Raw genomic sequence first — 19,979 nt, forward strand, 5'->3', positions numbered from 1 at the left:
AAAGTTACATTGCAATAGCATGTAATAGAATATTTAAAAAATTAAAACTACCAAACAAACAATTAGATTAAATCAAATATAAATTAAATATACGTAACAGTAACTCTGAGTGATGCCATCTGTATGTCCCCCTGCAAGTACAGGTGCTGAAGTTTAAAACCACTTCATTAATTAGATGGAGAGAGTTAGTCCCCTTTCCCCTTAAAGTACGAGAAAAACTCTCATCCTTCAGACAAAGTATCAAGTTGGGACAGTTCATTCACTACCTGTGAAGCATCACAGAACATTCATGTTCCAACATACCAGCCTTTCTTGCAGAGGGATCATTCCAGGTCTAACACTTCCAAAGTTTTGGAACTGGATGATGATAGAGGGTGATTGCTATAAATGATAACTGTCTTACATGAATATCTTGTGAGATGGGACTTTTCTTGTGTGATTTGTATACTGCTTTCAGTACAAATTTGTTTAATTGGGTTTTGTAGAAATAGTATGGAAATTAAAAGCAATCTATGACAAATTTTTAACCAGTACAGCAAGCACTTTTATGAAATATCATTTATTGAGAAGGAACATGAACGTTACCACATGATACAAAGCTAAATGTAAATTTTTACTTATGTTTATGCAAAATGATACATGAACATGACTTAAATCAAATAGGATGTAGTACATTGTAGGCAGGCAGTTTTTCTGATGTACACTCGCTCATGGACAGAGATAGAAAGATATCCAAGAAATGTAAACCTCATATATTTTTCTATGTTACGCATGTTTGTCTGTATTGCTAGCTAGGCCAATGATAAATATCAAAAGAAACATACCACTGTATAGTTTGTACAGGTAAAAGAATGAACTTGACACCTGCCATGGTTAGGTTACATTATCGGGGGTTCTTTCAATCTATTTGTTTAGTGTGTCAATGCTCAGAGTGAATGCAATAAAATCAGTGAGGGGTGCCATAAAACCCACTATGGTTGCAATAAAATATATGATGGAATTCCACTCAATAGGGAGTAGCTGTCTGCTCGAGTTAGAGGAAATCAACCAGGTATAGTGGACATCAACTATTTATGGTGCATACTTAATGCCTTCCTTCTGCGTTCACGTCTGACAGATTGATTAGGCAATCCATAATGCATGATACTTTATACAGGGGCATGTATGATTCTCTCTTCATGTGTTCAGAAGATGTCAGTCCATTACCACATGTTTGAAACTGCTTGGTGAAATTCATGAACATTTTTGAATATATATACACTTTATTAAATTGACCACGTTGTGTTCATAGTTTCAGACTTCGTTTTGAGGCCACATGTTAACTTAATTCCACTACTTGAGTTAACCTTAAATGTTTTTTGTCTGTGTGTATGTTTGAACTTAGACAACATCTTAACATGGGTTGCAGGGAAGACAGTTATAAATCAGATTTGTTTTAGATTGGTCAAAACTGTTTTCATGTCCTTACATGCTTTGAGAGATGAATCACTAGGAGGAAGGCAGTTAAAACATATTTTGTATTTTATGCAGATTGTACAGATTATATTTTGATATTTGGTCCAACTTTAGTTTGCCATAATGTTTAAGAAGTTGGTGAAGTTGCGCGTTGAAATCTGATTAGTAAATGGATTTGATTCTCTCCCTGACACAAAATGCAATGCTGTATCCGACAAGCTGGTAAAAAATGATTGGAGCCAGAATTCCAAAAGTTACCAGAACTTGATATTTTTTTCAGTGCCTGTAGCATCCCCATTATGTAGAATATCTCAATTTTAATCAGATTTTCTTATCCATAATTCTGATGTCTCACTTGAAATTTAAATTTCACTTGTATTTTTTATTTACAGCTAGAACAACAGAAGAGGTAGAAAGGTTGGTATTTACAATCTTTCAGTATCTGGCTATATAGATGTAGAAAATACATTAATATATGATAATTGAGTGTTGTTATTAGAAATGAGTATGGTGTTGACCTGGATGATGTAATTCATTGCAATAACTGTAACTATCTGTTCTTCATAAACATCAATGTATGCATTTTGATGTGTTACGTTTAAATCTTCATAATTATAATCTTACTAGAAATGTAATTACATGGTATCAATCACATGTAAATAAGCAATTAAGGTAACCAGGATTAAAGTTTTTAATCAATGACTTGAAGGTAAGTCAAGTAATATGGTAGTCTTGCTTTGTTCATGTGAGACATAAAAGTAGGCCATGATTTGACAAGTATCATGAACCCCACTTGCAATTGCATGGACTGCATGCATTACAAATGAAACAAGTCCAGTTTAGCTGGAACCTAGCTGATATGTAGCTATTGTTTGGATTTTTTCATAAATAAATACACAAATAAATAAAGAACATTTGAAAACTTTAGGTTAAATATGATTCAAAATAGAAAATGCCATTGAGCAGTAGTTATCCATCTCAGCTGGTTATAGACTGGAGGTGTTTATGGGATGTCCTGTTGTCTGTATTCAGGTGTCAATCATGCCAAGTCACCCAGATATCCAGAGGTCACCATCTCCAATTTGCGTGAATTTTTTTCAGTTTTACATCTGTGTAAATAATGGCTGCATGCAAAATGCCTGTAACAAAATTGCAGTTATTTATGAGGTCATGACCAGATGAAGGACAGCATAGTTTTTACACTCAAAAATTCTTTGGTTTACAATGGAGGGATTTCAGATGCTTGTAACTTCTTTTATTATACAGATGTCAACCTGAAATTTACTAGACTAAATATTTGTGACCTGGGGAATCTGAAGCTCAGATTTTCAATATCTCAGATATCTATAGAGAAATGCACCCCAAAAATTGGCTTTTATGTCATTATCAATGTTTTTTCTTCAGATTTTAGGGTAGCACTACTACATGGTCATTCATCACAAACACCATATATGATTTATTTGAAAACTATTCAGGGGGTTGTACTAAAAATTTAATCTGAATCAAGTTCATCATTAAGCTATACCTGAAGTCAAATTACCAAATGTGAAAATTAGCAAATTTTTCTTAAACCTTCTCCAAAAGTACTTTCATGATTGCCACGCATTCATTCAAAGGTCTGGTTGGTCCTAAATAAAGATGATGTTCATACATCAAGCATTGCCGCCACAAAAGCTTATCTTTAAAATCTTGCTATTGCCACTCCTCCTAAATGGATGGTCATATCAATATAACATGAGATTTTCACTACAAGATTTGTTTTGAGATGTACCTGGTCCTAAATGAAAATGTGCTGATCTGATGTCCAATATGGCCACCATGGAAGCCATCTTGAAATCTTGTAGCTTCTCCAGAACAGATAGTCATATAGACATGAGGTTTTCATCGGAAGACTTGTATGGTTGGTCCTGAACGAAGATCAGTTCACACAGACGTCCAGTATCATTCCTGAATGGATGGTAATTTCAACATGAGATTTTCACCAAAAAACATTTGTGATTAGTCCTAATTTAAATGGCGCTGATCTGACCAGAGTGGACACCTTGAAAACTTTATCGCTACTCCCAGAGTGGAAAGTTATTTCAGCATTGAATTTTCATCAGAAGACTTCTTATGGTGTCTGTTTGATACTAAATAAAAATAGTGCCAGTCTAACATCCAAAATGGCCACCATGGCAGCCTTCTTGACATCTTGTTATTGATAATGCTCCTAAATGGAAAGACTTGGAGTTTGCACCAGAAGACTAATTAGGATATCTAGTTGATCCTGACTTGGAGTTTGCACCGGAAGACCAATTAGGATATCTAGTTGATCCTGACTTGGAGTTTGCACCAGAAGACTTATTAGGATATCTAGTTGATCCTGACTTGGAGTTTGCACCAGAAGACTAATTAGGATATCTAGTTGATCCTGACTTGGAGTTTGCACCAGAAGACTTAGTAGGATATCTAGTTGATCCTGACTTGGAGTTTGCACCAGAAGACTAATTAGGATATCTAGTTGATCCTGACGTGGAGTTTGCACCGGAAGACTAATTAGGATATCTAGTTGATCCTGACTTGGAGTCTGCACCAGAAGACTAATTAGGATATCTAGTTGATCCTGACTTGGAGTTTGCACCAGAAGACTAATTAGGATATCTAGTTGATCCTGAATGAAGATGATTTTTGGTCTGACTTCAGATGTGGCTGTCAATATGAACAGATTGAAAATCTTGCCACTAATTCTCCAGAATGGATTTTCATGTCAGTATGGGGTTTTCCCCAAATGTTTTCTAATGGTGTCTAGTTTGTCCTAAAGCTAAAGAAAATGGTACCAATTGCACATCTAAAATGGCTACCACATTGGCTGATTTGTAAAGGATATCACTCAAGAATATGAGATGGTTTCAGTACTCTGCATTTAACTAGAAGGAACGATTGTATCTTGTATATTGTTTTCAGAGTATCAAGGTACTCAGGTTTCAACCTCTATTCAACATGGAGAGAGAGAATACCATTCAGAAAGATGATGATATATCCTGAAACAAAAAATTTAATTTCACCTGAATAATTTTGATTTAAAATCAGTGAAATGAAAGAAATTTTTTTTGTTTAGTTTGATCAGGCAGTTTATTAACAATGCAAATTAACAATTACATACATGCCAACTTTCAGAAGTGGGTGATTTCTAAAACTTATTCAGAGGTAGGTATGATTGAAAAAGGGAAGGGGGTCCATTACCACAGAGGTAGGTATGATTGAAAAAGGGAAGGGGGTCCATTACCACAGAGGTAGGTATGATTGAAAAAGGGAAGGGGGTCCATTACCACAGAGGTAGGTATGATTGAAAAAGGGAAGGGGGTCCATTACCACAGAGGTAGGTATGATTGAAAAAGGGAAAGGGGTCCATTACCACAGAGGTAGGTATGATTGAAAAAGGGAAGGGGGTCCATTACCACAGAGGTAGGTATGATTGAAAAAGGGAAGGGGGTCCATTACCACAGAGGGAGGTATGATTGAAAAAGGGAAGGGAGTCCATTACATGTAGCCTAGGTGATTGACATGTTGTAATTTATTAAACATTATCCAATGATATTATTTTGCTCCAGTTGCCTCTTTATTTTGCAGGGATTTTAACATAGGTTGACTTAAGATGATAATGATTAATACCCTGACATTATTTTTTTTACATAATAATTGAAGGTGTGAAAGCAAATGGCTATGGCATATTTTCATATTGTTCATGCTGATTATTATTTTATTAATTAAATGTGCCCAGTGCTTTATTTATTTTGTTTGCTTTGAAGTAAGATGATAATGATCAAGACCCTGATTTTATGATTTTTTTACATAATAATAATACATGGTGTGAAAGTAAATGGCTATGGGATAATCTGTGCTAATATCCCTTGAATTTTGATATTGTTCATGATGATTAATACTTTATTAATTAGTGCTTTATTTATTTTGTTTGCTTTATTTTAATTTCGAAAAGAGATATTCCTAAAAATCGTGAACTAGATATTAATTCCAGATATTTTCCTTGAAATTCCTTTTTGCTGGATCAGAAATTCTGCATTGTAAACTCTAATAGCTCATACCCTGCATCATGTAGATGCTTCCCAACCAGATTTGTATTCCATGGCATCTCAGTAACCGAGCATTCTGCAGGATACAATTTTCAGCAAAACCTGTCATTAACTTGTTGATATTTCCAAACCTGTTTTTGAGAACATTTTGATCAAACTTGGTAATAATATTTGTTAGGATATGCTCTGTCAAAGATGTGTCATAGGTGACTCCCATAGCAGTAGTGCAGCTTCCATGGCAACTAGGTAAAACACAAATTTTCAACTTCTCCAGAATGACTGCTGTATGAAATCAGACTAGATATGGTAATTAGACCCCTGTACATAACTCCTTTTTTATCATTCATAGTAAAAATGCCAGTGTATCATCTAGTCCAGCTGAAGTTACTCAAAGTAGAAACTTCACAGATATCTCAGAACCTTTGCAGATATGTCTGGTAATTTGTGCATTGCTGGTCTTTATTTGACCTTGAACTTATTGCAAGGAACATGAGTAACCTTATACATGTATCCATACATACATTAGTTAAAAAAGTAAAAACAAACAAAAAACACTTTAAATTTTTTTTTTTTTTAAGAACAGAATTAATGTAAAACTGAAATTAATAGATATGAATGAAATATCATTTTAGTTTGACACAACTTAAAGAATCTTTTTTCTTTCCTTCCAGTCTTGATCCACCCCCAACAGGCAATATCTATTCAAGGCCAGAAAAGAAGGTAGGTTCCTTTGATATGCCAGCACCACAGTAAAACATGCCATGGTTTTCACTATATGCTGCAATTTTAAAGTGAAATAAACATAATTTGTCCCATTGAGTCAGACCTCCCCATACGCTCCACTCTCCAATTAAACACCATTATTCTGTCTATAAGATTTTTGAGAATTTTGCAAGATGATTTATGATAAATTAGAATACAAAGTTAGTTCCTTTATGAATATGTAGAAATTTTATGTGATTGAAATTGAATTTATTCGGAAGAGTTTATTTTCCTACATTTTTCTGCAACTCATTTTTAAATTTTTCTAACTTTATCTTTAGTTCACATCATATAGCCCTTATTGTGCTCAGATGTCCTAAAATGCTGCTACATATATACATTGACCAAGGTCTTACCATAGTAGTTGATCCAGGCTGATAACAATGGCAGGAATCAAGCCTGTACACTTTTGGTCATGAGTCCAGTGTCTTAACCGCTGAGCCACATCGGCTGTGATTTTAAGTATGACTTGTATAAGAAATGTTTTCATCCCTTGCATTTTTGTGAAACCCACCTCACTAGCTCCAGAGGTTGTTTACAGAGCTCATAATAGTGCCTGATTTGGCCATCACTATGATTGCCCAATTACACCATTACTATGATTGCCCAATTAGGCCATTACTGTGATTACTCAATTAGGCCATCACTATGGTTGCCCAATTAGGCCATTACTTTGATTGCCCAATTAGGCCATTACTGTGATTACTCAATTAGGCCATCACTATGGTTACCCAATTACACCATTACTATGATTGCCCAATTAGGCCATTACTGTGATTACTCAATTAGGCCATCACTATGGTTGCCCAATTAGGCCATTACTTTGATTGCCCAATTAAGCCATTACTGTGATTGCCCAATTACACCATTACTATGATTGCCCAATTACACCATTACTACGATTGCCCAGTTTGGCCATCACTATGATTGCCTATTACAATGAAACATCAGTGTTGTACATTTTAGTTTTATTAATCAGTAATTTGGCTTGTTTGTCACTATATTTGATATTATACAATAATTTGGAATCATTGCATGAAAGTCTATTTTCCAACCAATGGGTGTATTGTGTCAGAGTTTTGAGAGCAAAAATATGGAGGGGGAGACAGAAAAGATGTGCAGATTGATTTTTTTTAATGATAATCTATTTATTTGTATTTTTTCATGTGCAATTTCATCTTTTGACTTGATTGCTTAGTGTATTTGTAACAAACTCATTTTCAAGCTTGATAAAATATTTGTTTGAACTGAAACTGACTGGTACAAAAGTGTTTTACCTAATTTTATATATACTGGTAGCATGTGCATTACAACAGGTGTGAAATTACCAGTTGGAACATCTGTAAACAGAATAATGTAACCTCTGTTTTCGTAACTATCCCTGCTTTATATTTAGCTATGTGTAGATTTGATAATGATTGTACAAAAGATCTAGGCATACCTGAGTTTCTAGTCATTCAGCTAAAACTTGATTTTTCTTTCATTCTTGTGCTGTAAGAATAATCACTTAACCATAAGAGTAAATAATTTACTGTAAGACAGTCATCATTAAATGTTTTCTAGATGTTAGTACAATCTGTTTGATTTGGAAGCTGAGATATACTTTAAAGTTGTATTCTTCTTCCCATTAGCAGTCTGTGTTGTCAAATATACAAGATGCATGTTTGTAGCCAGTACTTTGTGCACTAACTGAGGACAGTGTTATCACCATCAAATGTATTGTGGCACTGCCATTTCATGTGTACAGTGGTGGTGGTGGGGATTTTATGTGTAAAGAATCAGCATTAGAATTTGCAGACTATTAAGCTTTTGCTGATGTGATCTCAAGGCAATCTACTTTGTAGATGAATAATTGTTTACACATTTGAACATATAAATTTATGGTCCAAATGTTTGCACGGTAATGTTTGTACTGGCTGTGACACCATTGAAGACTTTCTTTCAGTTTACTAAATACTAATATGTTTCCTTGTTTGACATATATCACATGTCTCACTGTGCTTAGATTTTATAGAGAAAACTTGTACCAAACATCAGAAAAGATTTTTTATGACACCATGAAAAGAAAAACTAATATGATTACAGTCCTAATCAATTTATTTTGGAATAGGAAACATCTGTTAATTAAACTGAAATTAAAATATGTAGAGTAACCAGGTAATTAACATAGACTCTGTTTAAATGCAGAATATAAAGTACCCGAATGAGGTGAACTGATGTCTTACAGATAAATTTTGAATATATGTATGGAGTAAACATTGAGAAGGAAAAAAGTTCCAGATGAATGGTCATATTGACATGCAGTTTTCACAAAGGATTTTTTTTAATGTTTAGTTGATTCTCAATGAAACTGGTGTTAATCCAACATACAGTATGGACACCAAGGCAGACATCCTGAAAATTTGTCTTATTAATAATCCTTCTGAATGGATGGTCATGTTCACAGGGGTTTCACCGTAAGCTTTCAAACGATGAATAGCTGGTCATAAATGAAAATAATGCCACTGTTGTATCCATTGTGACTGCCAAAGTGGCTAATATGAAAGATCTTGTCAATTGCTCACAGATATCTGACATGGTTTTACAACAGTGAAAAAAAAGGAATGATCTTATCTTGAACTCCTGAAAATTCTTTTCATCCACTGAAGCATTGGTCTCTTTGAGAAACTCTCGTTTAAACTTGGCCTTGAGTGTGTGCTGGCCTAGACTTTAAACAGCATGACCTATTCATTATACTGGCCTAGACTGTATGCAGCATGACCTACTCACTATACTGGCCTAGACTTTAAACAGCATGACCTATTCATTATACTGGCCTAGACTTTATACAGCATGATCTACTCATTATACTGGCCTAGACTGTATACAGCATGACCTACTCATTATACTGGCCTAGACTTTTATACAGCATGACCTACTCACTATACTGGCCTAGACTTTATACAGCATGACCTACTCATTATACTGGCCTAGACTGTATGCAGCATGACCTACTCATTATACTCCGCCTAGACTGTATGCAGCATGACCTACTCATTATACTGGCCTAGACTTTATACAGCATGACCTACTCATTATACTGGCCTAGACTGTATACAGCATGACCTACTCATTATACTGGCCTAGACTGTATGCAGCATGACCTACTCATTATACTCCGCCTAGACTGTATGCAGCATGACCTACTCATTATACTGGCCTAGACTTTATACAGCATGACCTACTCATTATACTGGCCTAGACTGTATACAGCATGACCTACTCATTATACTGGCCTAGACTTTTATACAGCATGACCTACTCACTATACTGGCCTAGACTTTATACAGCATGACCTACTCATTATACTGGCCTAGACTGTATGCAGCATGACCTACTCATTATACTCCGCCTAGACTGTATACAGCATGACCTACTCACTATACTGGCCTAGACTTTAAACAGCATGACCTACTCATTATACTCCGCCTAGACTGTATACAGCATGACCTACTCATTATAATGGCCTGGACTTTATACAGCATGACCTACTCATTATACTGTCTTAGACTGTATGTCATGTTTACCCTGACCCAGAGTAGCCCAGTTGGAAACATGTATAATCAAGGTAATTCTGACAAGCCATTGTTTGATGTTAAACATTGCCGAAGGCTAGCACTAATCCGTTACGTAAGATTGCCGTAGCTAGAAGTGGAGAGCCGGACCTCGGAGTTGCGAAGCTACAGATAGCCAATTATCACCTAGGTGTGGAAATGTTGTCCAAGATCAAAAGAAGTTGCCTGAAGAAATGGGAGTGTCTTAACTTCTTTTCCCTGCAAACAGACAGACAGGTTGAACTGGCCGCTAAGACGATTGGACAGGGTCACAGCGCCACCCAATCAGAATCGAAATAGGGGAGAGACCTTGATTTGGGTAGAATGATGTCCCCGCATCTTCCGGCAAGAATTAGTTCGCTGAGAGAAATTACCCAGAGGAGAGGTTAGCGTAACTCCGGATAGCCATTCGTTATTGGCGGGAAAATCTTAGAGCAGGAAATTCTAAGTACAGAGAGCTTCAAATAAGGAAGCTTTAAGGGACAGACCAGTTACAGTTTGGTCCCGTAGTCTCAGATAGAGAGACGGAAGAAAGGAGAGAAGTCAGGAGAAGGAAGTCTGGGGGCGAAATTGGAGGAGGAGATAGTAGAGAGGAAACGGAGACGAAGGAGGAGTTAGAGAAACGGAAAGAAGGAAGGAATTAGTGGGAAAGAAAGAGATGAGTAGATGTAAGGACAGGGGGAAAATCGAACTCACACTGTAAATCACGGGATGAATTAGGCTGTCACGTGGTCGAGGGAAAGACGAGTGATTGGAAGTTATCGTTTTTAAATTATCGAATTTATTAAATTGTTATTGATTGAATTTCATCTTCGTGTTCTTATAATTTAGCCATCGGCATAGCTGACTGGGGGCTCAGAGCTGTAAATCTACCTCGTCACTAATTTAACTTTCTAACCTCACAAGCCAGGGTGGAACTTTTTTCATAATTTAATTAAATTATATTGGAAGAACCCCACCCCAATGTGTGCAAACGTCACAGTGGGGGCTCGTCCAGGATTTGAATTAGATATAAATATTATTTTACGACCTAAAGTTTATTTGTTAGGAGGTATTAGTGAACAGTGTGAGATATTTTCCATCCTGTGTATTTTGAATTTTTATGATTTTCTCATCTTGTGTTTGTTATATTTGATATTTGCATGTTTGGTAGATCTTTAATTACTTGCAGTAATTGTGAAGCAAATATCGAGTAAATATCTTACCTGAACAAAATTTAGTTGCTGTCGACAGGTAAGTATTTGGCTGGGAACTTGTCATATCTGTCCATTGTTACTAAGGTCGAGACAAGGTATCGCTTCCTATTAGTATAACAATATGGCTACAGAAAGGCAAATGATCAAGGAGTACCATGCCATGGGTTCGGAAGATCTCGGATACGAGGGAGATTGCCTGGCAGCATTTATTGAAGAAAGAATCAAGGAATGGAAGGCAGAAAAAGCAACGGACAGAGAGCTGGAGTTGGCCAAGATAACAGCGGACAAAGAAACCCAGAAAGAGTTGGAGCTGGCCCGGATAGCCGCTGAAAGAGAAACTCAGAAAGAGTTGGAGCTGGCCAGGATATCAGCGGCCACAAAAGAACGAGAGCTCGCTCACACTCTCGAAATGGAGAAGGTCAGGTTAGCGGCTAGGGATAATGATAGGGACGACGCCAGTACAAGCTCTGGAGGGACCGAACAACCTTTCATCGACCACCGAATGGTCTAGATAAGTATGCCGCGGTTCAGCGATAAGGAGGGATCTATCGATGATTTTCTTGTTCAGTTTGAGAAACTCGCTCATGCTCATAAAATTCCTGACCAACATTGGGCGATTAATGTCTCAGCTTTTTTGCAAGGTGCAGCTCGTGAAGTCTACCACAGCTTAGCTGCAGACGATGCTGATGACTATAATGCGCTCAAGAAGGCCCTTCTTTGCCATTATCGGCTGACCGCCGAAACGTACCGTATACTTTTTCGGGACTCGACGAAAAAGGCAATGGAAACCCACTCTCAATTCCACACCAGTGTTCGAGGGTTATTTGAGAAATGGATGAAGATGGCTGAAGTCGAACGATCGTACGATGGGCTACACGAGGTTATACTCAAGGAACATGTCCTTGATCGGACCGATAAAACCCGCATCGTTGCACGGAAATCGGTATATTTTAACGGTCGTAGATTACGCTACACGCTATCCGGAGGCCATCGCATTGCGTAATATTGATTCGGAAACCGTCGCGGAAGCGCTGTTTGGGATTTGGTCAAGAGTTGGAGTGCCCGACGAGATCCTGACCGACCAACCGACCAAGGGACACAATTCATGAGTCGCGTGATGGCAGAGGTAAACCGACTGATGTCGATTAAACATCTTACCACTACACCGTATCACCCTCAATGTAACGGGCTGGTCAAACGGTTTAACGGGACATTGAAGAACACACTCAAGAAGCTGTGCGAAGGCCGCCCTACAGACTGGGATAGATACATTCCTGCAATGCTTTTCACATATCGGGAAGTACCCCAAGTGAGTTTAGGGTTTTCTCCCTTTGAACTCTTGTACGGTAGGACCGTATGTGGCCCAATCGCTCTACTGAGACAACTTTGGACGGACGATCACGCTGTAGAGGAGGTACGCACTACCTACCAGTACGTTGCGGACTTGCGCAACAAACTGGAGGAAGTTTGTTCCCTTGCACAAGAGAACCTCAAGCGAGCGAAGGCGCATCAGGCAAAAAATTACAACAAGCACGCAAAACCACGCCAGTTTGAAGTAGGGGACAAGGTGTTGTTACTGCTGCCCAAAGAACACAACCAGTTGCAAGTTTCCTGGAGGGGTCCATACGTTGTCACCGAGAAGGTCGGAGGTCAAACCTATCAGATACGGCTACCAATGAAGGAGAAATTGTACCATGCCAATCTCCTTAAGAGATACAGGGAAAGAGAGACCGTCAGCGATTTTGTTATCGCCACAATAGTCACCAAGGATGCCGAAGGCGATACGGAAGGTGCCAACATTGTCCCGAACTGTCCATTAACAAGGGCTGAGACACCCTCGAACGTGGAGTGCGACCCCATGTTGACTGCGGTACAGCGGGAAGAGATTGATACGTTGCTGGCCGGGTATTCCGATGTGCTTACGGAAATACCAGGAGAATGCTTGTCGAGTTCGGGTTAAAGCTGGTGGACAACCGGCCAGTCCAGCGGAAACCATACCCCTTGCCCCACGCAAAACGACAAGTCGTAAGGGAGGAGATCGAGCAGATGATTGCTCTGGGAGTAATCGAACCCGCCGACTCTCCGTACAGCTCTCTGGTAGTCCTAGTGCAGAAGAAGGTAGGCACCCATCAGTTTTGTGTCAACTACTGGAAGCTGAATCAGGTGACAGAATTTCAAGTCGAGATGCTACCTGACCCGGAACATATTTTCGCTTCTGTCTCGAAAGCGAAATATTTCTCCAAGCTGGATTTGTCCGAGGGCTATTGGCAAATTCCGGTATGGGAGGATAATAGGGCAAAGCTCGCTTTTGCTACTCCCGACGGGACCTACCAATGGTTGGTCATGCCATTCGGTGTACAGAACGCGCCTAGCGTCTTTACTAGAATGATGCGGAAGTTTTTGGAACCCTTGCGCGATAGGGGTGTCCACAACTTCATGGATGACCTCTTGTTAGCCACAGAGACGTGGGGTGAACACCTCACTCTGTTAGCTGACGTTTTGGAGCGGCTACGGCAGGCGGGATTGACAGCTCGCCCTTCCAAATGTCACCTTGGGTTCCGGACATTGGACTATTTGGGACATACCCTGAGCCACGGTACGCTGTCCCCAGAGAAATCGAAGGTGGAGCAGCTGAGAAACGCCGCACGGCCCACCACGAAAACAGAGGTGATGTCATTCCTGGGATTGGCCAGGTATTACTGGAGGTATGTGGCTAATTTCAGCGCGATTGTGGGGCCGTTGTCTGACCTAACCAAGAAATGGGCCCCGACTAAGGTTATTTGGACAGATGCGTGTGAGCATGCTTTCCAAACGCTGAAGGATAGACTTACATCCGACGCAGTTGTCCGTCTACTGGATCTGACAAAAGACTTCGTTCTTCGCACCGACGCATGTGACACGGGACTGGGAGCAGTACTACTGCAGGAGTACGATGAGACGCTTTTTCCTGTCGCTTACGGCAGCCGGAAACTGTCTTCTGCCGAGAAGAACTACTCCGTATCAGAGAGAGAATGCCTCGGAATTGTGTTCGGGATATCACAGTTCGAGCGGTACTTATACGGGCGAAAGTTCATATTGGAGACCAACCACCAACTACTCGCATATCTCACGCAGGCGAAATTGTCGAATGGACGATTGATGCGATGGTCGCTGTTCTTGCAGCAGTACCAGATGCAGATCAGGTACGTGAAAGGAACTGAGAACGTAGGCGCTGATTTCATGAGCAGGAGCGCTGAAATGGTATAGATCGCTGTGTATGTATATATATATTCATGTTCGTACTCAGTGTGTAGTGTCACGATAATTTTGTGTATTAATGCCTTTGCATTTGAAGTAATTTTGAGGGAATAAAATCCCGATTTTATTCTCAAGCGTGGGGGGGGGTGTCATGTTTACCCAGACCCAGAGTAGCCCAGTTGGAAACATGTATAATCAAGGTAATTCTGACAAGCCATTGTTTGATGTTAAACATTGCCGAAGGCTAGCACTAATCCGTTACGTAAGATTGCCGTAGCTAGAAGTGGAGAGCTGGACCTCGGAGTTGCGAAGCTACAGATAACCAGTTATCACCTAGATGTGGAAATGTTGTCCAAGATCAAAAGAAGTTGCCTGAAGAAGTGGGAGTGTCTTAACTTCTTTTCCCTACAAACAGACAGACAGGTTGAACTGGCCGCTAAGACAATTGGACAGGGTCACAGCGCCACCCAATCAGAATCGAGATGGGGAGAGACCTTGATTTGGGTAGAATGATGTCCCCGCGTCTTCCGGCAAGAATTAGTTCGCTGAGAGAAATTACCCAGAGGAGAGGTTCGCGTAACTCCGAATAGCCATTCGTTATTGGCGGGAAAATCTTAGAGCAGGAAATTCTAAGTACAGAGAGCTTCAAATAAGGAAGCTTTGAGGGACAGACCAGTTACAATTTGGTCCCGTAGTCTCAGATAGAGAGACGGAAGAAAGGAGAAGAAAGGAGAGAAGTCAGGAGAAGGAAGTCTGGGGGCGAAATTGGAGGAGGAGATAGTAGAGAGGGAAACGGAGACAAAGGAGGAGTTAGAGAAACGGAAAGAAGGAAGGAATTAGCGGCAAAGAAAGAGATGAGTAGATGCAAGGACAGGGGGAAAATCGAACTCACACTGTAAATCACGGGATGAATTAGGCTGTCACGTGGTCGAGGGAAAGACGAGTGATTGGAAGTTATAGTTTTTAAATTATCAAATTTATTAAATTGTTATTGATTGAGTTTCATCTTCGTGTTCTTATAATTTAGCCATCGGCATAGCTGACTGGGGGCTCAGAGCTGTAAATCTACCTCGTCACTAATTTAACTTTCTAACCTCACAAGCCAGGGTGGAACTTCCTTCATAATTTAATTAAATTGTATTGGAAGAACCCCACCCCAGTGTGTGCAAACGTCACACTGTATATGGACAATACCAGCTACTCCATTTAATTGCACTGCTGAATATTATCTAACAGTCACTTCTGTAACATTGTAAATAGGAATTATATAAAAAAATATTATTATGTAATATTTAACTTAATTATCCTCAGGAACTATTGTATTTATTGTCAGTCACAAACTTTAATTTATTTATCCTGAAGTAGCTGTTGTATTTCTTGTCATTCACAAATTGTAACTTATTTATCCTGATGTAGCTGTTGTACTTATTGTCATTCACATGTTAATGGCAATGCTTTACATTGCAGTTACTACTCTGATTGTAATGTTGGCAGTGACATCAGTTTTAATTACCAAGGTTCTGCTTAATAGTTTTTATGGCTGGTGTTTCTTTAATCTACATTATACTGCAAAGGCAGTTTATTTAGTGGCACACACATTCTCTCTCTATCTCTCTCTCTCTCTCTCTCTCTCTCTCTCTCTCTCTCTCATGCAGTTTTGGTCACAAGCTTTATATCAATTTTTTAAGTGTAGGTCTTTGCGTACCTATCTGATGATTCAAATGCCATAGAGCTATACATCATACTAAAGTCTAGTCTAGCATGCTCACAGGCCCTGGAACATGCATTTTTAACAATGAGATGAAAGTGGAATACAGCATGAATGAAGGTGGAGTGCAGCATCAACACCAAAAAAATGATGAATACATTGTGTTGAAAATGGACAGGTTGAGTGCAAATGCAAAATGCAAAACAGAGAAAGTAAATGATAAAAGAAAGCACAACAAACTGGTACATTGCCTGTATCAGTACATATTGTGATACACAATTATATAAATAATATATATCTGTACATGTAAAGAATAAAGAGGCTGATGGCTAATAATTATTCGTTGCTACTTAAATTAAAAATACTTAATTGAATCATCTTAATCCTTCAGTATTTTTATGAGTGTGGAAATGCAAAAGACATTAGGGCTGTTCCATTAAAAAATACATGGTACCCAGGGAATATGTATCAGAGTACTTTGATTGTACATGATACCCAGGGAATATGTGTCAGAGTACTTTGATTGTACATGGTACCCAGGGAATATGTGTCAGAGTGCTTTGATTGTACATGGTACCCAGGGAATATGTGTCAGAGTACTTTGTACATGGTACCCAGGGAATATGTGTCAGGGTACTTTGATTGTACATGGTACCCAGGGAATATGTGTCAGGGTACTTTGATTGTACATGGTACCCAGGGAATATGTGTCAGAGTACTTTGATTGTACAGAGTTCATATTAAAGTGATTAAAAAAATTTAAATTGCATCTATGGGTGAGTACCCTACATTAAAAGTGCCTTCCCTGGGTCCCAGGTATGTTTTACTGGAACAGCCCTTATCACAGCTGGTTGTATCTTCAATTTATATTTTAACAAAATGAAAAATGTGATTTGCTAGCAAATACTCTTCAAAATCTACTTTTAGCCCTACTGGTCATAGCTCTTCTCGTCAAAACTTAAGTGATAACCATTTTTGTGTTGTATGGTGTTCATTAACACATGTTGTTGTAGCTACTTCTCCTAAATTACTTGGAGGAACACTACCAGAAAGTCTGCACAGGTGAAAAGGGTGCCAATCTAACATTCAGTATGGCCATCATGGTGACCATTTTGAAAATCTTACCACTATTCCTCATGAATGGTTAGTTGTTTAGACTTTCAATGAAAGCACCTCTTTTGATGTATACTGACTCTAAATGAAAATGACCAACATGGTGACACTCTTAAGAATCTTGTTTTCATTATTCCTCATAAATAGATAGTTATATTTTCATGGAGTTTTCAGTGAAAGGTTTCTTATGATAGATAGTGGGCCATTTTGAAAACCTTGTTATAGCTATGCCTCTTGAACAGATGGTGATATTGATCTGGGGCTATCCATGATGCAAGAGAACTCCCACGGATTAGTTCAGAGTCACACTCATAAAAGCATACTCAGCGCAGTACACAATTTTTTTTTAACTCTTACGATCTACTGAAATAAGAATTTTTAAAAAAGAGTTAAATAAGGATTCCGATTTGATCAGAATGCATTTGTCCATTCCAAAATATGTAGATGAAGGTTAATACAAAAGGATGCATGGAAAACCTGCTAATTATCTATAACACAAAATAATGTGTAATACGGGGATCTACAGTTTATGCCATTTCCACTTAGGTTTCATAGCACATATTAAGAAATTGCTTTAAAGGTTGCTTTTTAAAAAAAATCAGATACCATTTATTATAGTGAAATTTGCAGAATCTTTTTTCCATGTTTTTTACCCATGTTAATGACATGTAATGGAGACTTGTAATGTGTAAGCACACAACTCATTGTTTCCACTAAGATATTGAGTTTAAGAATTGCACATTGTTTTGCAGTCCTTAGGTAAAAAGCATTTAGATTACAGTAGCATCCAGTGATGCTGAAAACTAAGGCCATTTGTTTGTAACACAGAAAAGAAAGCTGTATAAATACGCTTTTCTTGTGTGCTAGTCAGTATTTTTTAACAGTGGTTAAAAATATAAAACTGTTAGCAATTTCTCAAAATTCAAAAAAAATTGTAAGTGTTCATAATTATAAAAAGTGAATTTCTTATTTGTGATGAGTTATTTGGCCACTAAGCTTGAAAATCAAATAAACATGTCAGTCATTCCTGTGAGTCCAAACATGAGTTATGTGGCCATTAAGCTTGAAATTCAAATAAACGTCAGTCATTTCTGTGGGTCCAAACATGAGTTATGTGGCCACTAAGCTTGAAAATCAAATAAACATGTCAGTTTTTCATGTGGGTCCAAACATGAGTTATGTGACCATTAAGCTTGAAAATCAAAAAAAACATGTCAGTCATTCCTGTGGGTCCAAACATGAGTTATGTGGCCACTAAGCTTGAAAATCAAATAAACATGTCAGTCATTTCTGTGGGTCCAAACATGAGTTATGTGGCCACTAAGCTTGAAAATCAAATAAACATGTCAGTTTTTCATGTGGGTCCAAACATGAGTTATGTGGCCACTAAGCTTGAAAATCAAATAAACATGTCAGTTGTTCATGTGGGTCCAAACATGAGTTATGTGGCCATTAAGCTTGAAAATCAAAAAAACATGTCAGTTATTACTGGGGGTCCAAACATGATTTTCAAGCTTTAATGACTTCCTGAAAGTTTTTACACTTAAACATTGCTGGTGAAGTATAATTTGTGTGGTGGTCTTATTGTATAGTATCTAGATACAACATGACTAGAAAAAAAGGTCAAAATTCATTTGTAAACAGGACTTGTTTTCTAATGGGGATGGATATTTTAGGGGGCTTTAGGTGATTTGAAATATAAAAGTACTTGTTAAGAAAGTTAACATTTTCCCATTCAAGTTCATTTTCCCATTCAAGTTCATTACAGTTAACACAATCAGAACAACTGATTTGTTTTAGATCTCAGATATCTCAGATTTTACATTTGTAATAAATAGGAACTTGTTAAAATTTTAAATTTTTTTGTTTGAAGTATTTTAGCAAGATCTTTTGAGTATGAGAATTCATACCAGAAATAATGTCTTCTAAAGCAGTTCTTGAGTCTTATCAGATTATTGTTCGTCAATATTGCATGTAAATATGTTTGCACAATAATTACATTATTGCTAAATTATCAACCCCTCTGTCATTGTTGCTTTGAGTATACCAAGTTCTCAAGTGGCTTGCTTAAATTTTTGCTCAAGAGTTCTTGCAAATTTTTAGACATCGTGACTTTAATTCCATTGAGCATGTGAATAAGTTTTGTCAGAAAATCACGATTTGGTCCTAAAATAATTATTTTCTTAATGTTACTTTTGTAATTGGTAATTTAAGACAATAAAATTGATACTGGTTTTGAATAAAGTACATGCATCATTGAGTAATCTTCAGTTCAAATGGCCCATAAATAACAAAGTATATAATAGATACCCCCATCCCCCAAAAAAATCACAAGATTGTTTAGCATGAAGCAGTATATTCAGTATTGTTAGGAACAGCTGTATGGAAATTATTGAAATTTGCAACTTGCCTTGTATTTTGCTTATTCATGAATTTTGAAAGCATTTTTAAAGAATGATGTTATTGTAATGATGTAAATAAAAAAATTCCTGATTAAATGCTTCAAATTCTATTGATTCATTAGGCATACAGAAAAATTTTAAAGTAACATTTTCTCATATTTTGTAACCTTTGATACTTTAAAATAGTGAAAATCAGTCACATGCAGTAAATTGATACTTTTAATTTGTTATCTTGATTTAAAGTAATAGTTTTCACCTGTATATTTAATACATAATGATTGACAAAGATTGGTAGGTGTAACAGTAGTAATTCTGTATTTCAGTGGAAATCATTGCATCCAAAGGAAATTTAAATGCATACGGTACTAAAATTTAAAAAGTTCTTTACAGTGTAAATATAAAGACAAAAGAATAGAAGTATGAAAAGGTTCAGAAGTAATGCT

At 37.7% G+C, this 19,979-nt stretch overlaps 1 protein-coding gene across 2 annotated transcripts in view; it reads left to right on the plus strand.

Annotated features, from left to right (window-relative positions):
- LOC149794544 (uncharacterized) overlaps window positions 1–19,979 on the plus strand; it is a 51,404-nt gene that overhangs the window by 16,935 nt on the left and 14,490 nt on the right. For both annotated transcript variants that reach the window (XR_016423051.1, XM_089968804.1), the window contains exons 6-7: window positions 1,848–1,872; window positions 6,197–6,245. Coding sequence is in view for 1 of the 2 variants with exons in the window: in XM_089968804.1 (XP_089824930.1) it covers window positions 1,848–1,872; window positions 6,197–6,245 (74 nt within the window). In the remaining variant the exon portion in view is untranslated. The remainder of the gene's footprint in view (window positions 1–1,847; window positions 1,873–6,196; window positions 6,246–19,979) is intronic.

This window comes from Sinohyriopsis cumingii, chromosome 8 (genome assembly GCF_028554795.1).
Source record: "Sinohyriopsis cumingii isolate HCF-2022 chromosome 8, ASM2855479v2, whole genome shotgun sequence".
Classification (NCBI taxonomy): Eukaryota; Metazoa; Mollusca; class Bivalvia; order Unionida; family Unionidae; genus Sinohyriopsis; species Sinohyriopsis cumingii.